Genomic DNA, 4,569 nt, shown 5'->3' on the forward strand with positions numbered 1-4,569 from the left:
TCTGCTTCCTTTCTCGCCGCTGCTGGGTGTCGGAAGGCGTCAAAAGTAGAACCGAAATAAAGTCTACTTAAGGAATAACGGTTGAATTATTTTATTTCCTGTTCATCTCACCATCCTCGTCCGGAAAAGCTCGGAGGAGAGGATCTAGGGAAGGGTGGGGGCGGACCTGTCATAAAAAGGGCATCCGGCCTCCCTCCCCCCTCCTGCAGGCAGGCAGGCAGGCACTCAGGAAGGATGACACCTTGCTTGGAATTCAGAGACTCTGAATCCCACAGGGGTTTTATATAAAGTTTATATCGATTTGATATCAAGTTTATATTGATTTGATATCAAATTTATATAAAGTTTATATCAATTTGATATCAAATTGTTACGTCATCACATCGGAATGTAGAGGTCAAAGGTCACCTGTCAAAATGAGTTTGATGGAAAGGACATACTATATCTCTCTCTAGTGTTATTCACCCTCTTTCTCCACAAGGCCTGTCACTGTCTTCTCTTTCCCTGTTGTTTCTGTGAATGTCATCAGAGTGCTGATGACCTCCTCATATTCCTCGCCGTTGAGAGTTTTCTTTAAGAAAGTTCTCAGGCTAGGAGAGAGTGCTGTGGCTACCTTATGGTACAGGTGGACCTTGAACTTAATCTCCACTGCCTGGGCTAACTTCTCTTTCAGCTAGGGGAGGATGAGTGACATCAGATAACATGCATGCAATGATATCATGACAACATATTCAATATCATCATGACAAGAAAAAGAGCTTCATAGACACACAGACTGGGCTTAAGGTGTGGTGAAGTTTATATTCCGCAAATAATTAAAGTAATTAACAACATTACATTAGTATCTATAAAGTACATTATTTCTCTTGAAAACATGAAGCCCACAACCACAGTCTATAGAATAGGACCAAGCTCATGTTTCCTACTTGAACAACCAGCTGTGTCCACCAAGTAAATAAGAATAAGAAATGTTTTTTATTACCTCTGCCACAATCTTGCTGTCTCCATCTTGGATCAACAAACCTCTCAGTAGGGTAGCCTTAGTTGGTAGGACAAGGTGAAGGGTAGGTGTCTGATCAGTTGAAAGATGCCTGGTAGCCTCATCAAAAGGTTTCAAGAGATGGATGAGATTTTCAAGAAGTTCAGAGTCTATGTTGTTGAGGTAACGAAGTTCATTTCTACGAAGCAGGATGTCATGCAGCTTCCCAGATCTTAAAGCATCATTGACAGACTGGAGCATTGCTAGTCTGGTGTTCCACCTTGTCTCGACAGCTTGCTTCAGTGACTGGTCCAGTTCTTTTTGTAATCTAAAACATAAAGAGCACACAGGAGAAATAGTTATTACAGGATCTTTAAATTAGTTCCTTAAATATTTCATTATCAAGCAGCTTTTCCAAAAATAAATGACCACATTTAATGGTATCTTACCCTGCTCTTTTAAAGTGTGTGACGAGGGTCTTCGTCTCCTTAAACAGCTTGATGATTCCGCTGTGCACTGGATTGTCCTCGTTCAAGTGGTCAAATACATGTTTTAGTACTAAATTGATATTATGGCCAGAACAGGAGAGTCGGACATAATCTTTGAAGGCTGCAACCATATTTGAGCCATTATCAGTAACAAAAACATTGTTGTTATTCAGGGTGCCAAATTCCTGTGTGAAATAAGAAGAAATATACAAATAAAATAAAAGATTTGTAAAGATTTTAAAAAGAAAATTGTTTTTAAACACATTTTTTAAATTAAGTTATTTATTCTAAATACAAACTCTAAATACCTTTTTCTATTTTCAAATTGTCCCCAGTTGTCTTTAGTTATGATTATTTAGTTTTTAGCCAAAATCAAAAAACATGTTTTGTTTTTTGTTTTGTGTGTTGGTTCTTTCCTCTGTCCAGAGGTTTGTGGTCACAGCATAGTCTGTAATCTGCATGAAAAGAACAATTTTAGTCAAACAAACAAACAAACAAACAAACAAACAAACAGGACACACCTGCTGAAGCTCCTCCAGAACCAGCCGCTTGACTTTGTCGTATTCCCCTTCCACATGACGGGAAACTGTCTGTGCACTGGGCAAAATGTCTTCCACCTGTATGTTACTCCCGTATTTCGCGCCGATGTCGAGCATCTCTTGTGCTACCTTAATGAAACCCTTTCCCTCCACAATCGCGAAGGGCCTGAGGTCTTGGCTGCACATACGTGCAATTTTGTCGGTCAAATGAGACTTTACACCAGAAGGCAATTTCCGCTTGACAAACGAAGAGATGCTTGGTTGATTTGACCCAAAAGTTCCCTTGCAATTGTGTCTCTTTAGACCGCTCATCCCGGAATCACTGCCGTATTTCACAACAGTGAAGCATTTTCTGCAAGCTGCATACGGTGTTGCAACACCATCGCACTCGACTCTCGTGAATTTTTTTAAAACATCGGATTTTCCTTCCAGCTCACTAAACGTAATAGATGTGTCTTTCGATCGTACCCGTCGCTGGATGTCATTTTTAATTTCTTCAGAATTGGATTTGCCACTCGTTGAAGTTCTCCCTATCGCCGCCATCACTGCGCATTCAGCCGGGACAGCCATGAGCACTGATGCCTTCTGGGTAATGTAGTTATCTTGTAACTGATTTACATTGTAGTCATGCTGTCACAAACTACAACATGGCTCCGCCTTTTTTTTATTTTATTTTTTTAATTGAGCTCCCGCTCCCGTCCCGCTCTCGTCAGAATTTAATCCCATCCTGTCCCGGTCCCGTGATTAATGGCAGAGATGACTCCCATCCCACGGGAATCCCGTGACCCGTGGGAATCCCGGAAAAATGTCAGCCTCTAGTAAGCACCCATAGAGAAGCCAAGCAGGAGGAGGAGCAGCCGCAGGGGCTTGTGGGAATGACGCATGTTGGAGGAGGTGCAGCTGTGCACGATGCTGGGCGTCGCTCTTTATCTTTTTTTTTTCTTTGGCCTCCTTTTCCTGCTGGCGGCGCTGTTCGGGCTTGGCATGGCGAGCCATCTGGGCCAGACGGACAGTGCTGTCCTCACAACCAACACAAGAGTCTTTGGTGGCGCTGCTGAGGGGCTTCTGTAGATTGTTGAGAAAGTGCTGTTTGAGGAGAGTCTCATAAGGTGTCATGTCCCCCTGAGGGAAACCATCAGGCTTGGTCATCCCGCTATGGTTGTCGTAAGCGGTTTGCAGCCGGTCAAGGAGCTCCTCCACATTTTCATCCTCATGCTGCATGCAGGCACTGACCTTTGCGTGGTCGCACTGGACAGGGAAGTGAGTACGAACAGCCGCTATCAGTCCATCTTTCCATTGTCTATAGGCCACGTTTGCTGCATTCTGGTTGGCAGGGTCATGCCAGTCGTGAGTTGCAGGCTGGTGTTGGGCCTCGAAGTGGCTCCTCAGAGTGGAGAACTGGGATTGGCTCAGAATATTCAGCATCACTCTAGCCATTTCTCCAGAGCTGGGCACATAGTCTCTGACAAAGTCCTCCAGGGCTCGCGCCAAGACCTCCCCACCTTTTTCTGGTTTGGGAAGGTGCTTGGATGCAGCAATGACGTCATCAGCAGTCCAGGCGCGGCATACAATCAGTGGATCTCCAGTCGGGTCGGCAACTTGAACCATGGGAGCTGTTAGCACTGTCCGGCTCCCCTTCTGCTGCAGCTCTTCTTGTTTTGCCTTCACAAATCTGGTGTTGTGAGCAGGAACTGATAACACCGCTAAAGGCCAGAGCTTTACTTCTTCCATCTTCACAGGAGGAAGAGGGAGGGGGGATGGAAACAGCTGCTGCTGCTGTTCCTGCTGGTTCATCTCAGGCTGCATGGCTGTCGCTCCTGCGTTTTGTTCCACGTCATCACCGTGTGGTTCTGGTTGGGCTGGTTGGGGCAGGAGGGGTAGAGTCCAGACTCGGTCCGACTGCAGCACTCCAGAGATTCTGTGTAGAAGGGTAAAGAAAAGAAGAGGGTGCTGAGGAAATTTCCTTACTTTCAGTCGATTCATCAGACTTGTTTCTGTTATCTTTTTTTTTGTTTTCTATTTTCAGGGCAGTCAGGGCCCTGCAGGCCTTCTGCCTCTCCCGTTTTTCACACTCCGCTTCCCAAACTTTCAAACATTCATTCATATCATCCATTCGCTTAATTGTCTTTGTTTTAACCCTTTTTCGCTCATTCATCATTCGTTTCTCTTTAGTTAAGTTTTTTCTGAGTTTCTCAAGTTGGCATTTACTCAAAGAACCTCCCTCGGGGAACCCATGTTTCTGACACCAGTAACCCACAAATTCACAACATTCAACACCATGCTTCGCCTTCATAAACATGACCAGACTTGAGTCTGAACCTCCGCTCTGTTTCTCATTTGCATTACCCATTTTCTGTTTTTTTTTTTTTTCCTTTCCCGAACCTAATCTCACAGGACTTTAACCTGATCTTGATTGGTTAGGGGGACTGACGTTTGTTGGTTCCCAGAAATTTCTGGTCACAACCATCAAATCATTACCAAATCACCTGTTCTCCCCACCACGTGGGTGACAGGTTTTCGCTACCTGGTATTGTACAACGGATCAAGCTAAACGCACAGGACT

General features: G+C 44.5%; 2 protein-coding genes across 3 annotated transcripts in view; both read right to left on the bottom strand.

The window, feature by feature from the left end:
- The window catches only part of LOC118598206 (zinc finger BED domain-containing protein 4-like), a 16,291-nt gene extending 14,099 nt beyond the window's left edge, over positions 1-2,192 (bottom strand). Inside the window, exons 1-4 of the mRNA XM_036210675.1 lie at positions 1,989-2,192; positions 1,429-1,505; positions 983-1,307; positions 466-673 (exon numbers count right to left, since the gene is read on the bottom strand). Of these exons, the coding sequence (XP_036066568.1) occupies positions 466-673; positions 983-1,307; positions 1,429-1,505; positions 1,989-2,192 (814 nt within the window). The remainder of the gene's footprint in view (positions 1-465; positions 674-982; positions 1,308-1,428; positions 1,506-1,988) is intronic.
- A 472-nt stretch (positions 2,193-2,664) lies between these two features.
- On the bottom strand, positions 2,665-3,752 carry LOC118598155. Of its 2 annotated transcripts, none has more exons than XM_036210521.1 (2): positions 3,240-3,752; positions 2,665-3,128 (listed from the first exon to the last, which is right to left on the bottom strand). In XM_036210521.1, exons 1-2 carry the CDS (start codon positions 3,735-3,737, stop codon positions 2,751-2,753), a joined length of 876 nt encoding a protein of 291 aa, XP_036066414.1. In that variant the 5' UTR covers positions 3,738-3,752; the 3' UTR covers positions 2,665-2,750. The 2 variants fall into 2 exon arrangements, with proteins under 2 accessions (XP_036066414.1, XP_036066415.1); XM_036210522.1 differs by having other exon boundaries at positions 2,665-2,988; positions 3,119-3,752.
- Positions 3,753-4,569: the final 817 nt, after the last annotated feature.

Source organism: Oryzias melastigma, linkage group LG24 (genome assembly GCF_002922805.2).
Source record: "Oryzias melastigma strain HK-1 linkage group LG24, ASM292280v2, whole genome shotgun sequence".
NCBI classification, from domain to species: Eukaryota; Metazoa; Chordata; class Actinopteri; order Beloniformes; family Adrianichthyidae; genus Oryzias; species Oryzias melastigma.

Bases quoted from the DNA above. Each gene is read 5' to 3' on its own strand.
- LOC118598155 (XM_036210521.1), bottom strand. From the start codon at position 3,737: ATGGAAGAAGTAAAGCTCTGGCCTTTAGCGGTGTTATCAGTTCCTGCT. The intron at 3,129-3,239 runs GTCAGTGCCTGC...GGTTTCCCTCAG, and splicing joins TCCAGTGCGACCACGCAAAG to GGGGACATGACACCTTATGA.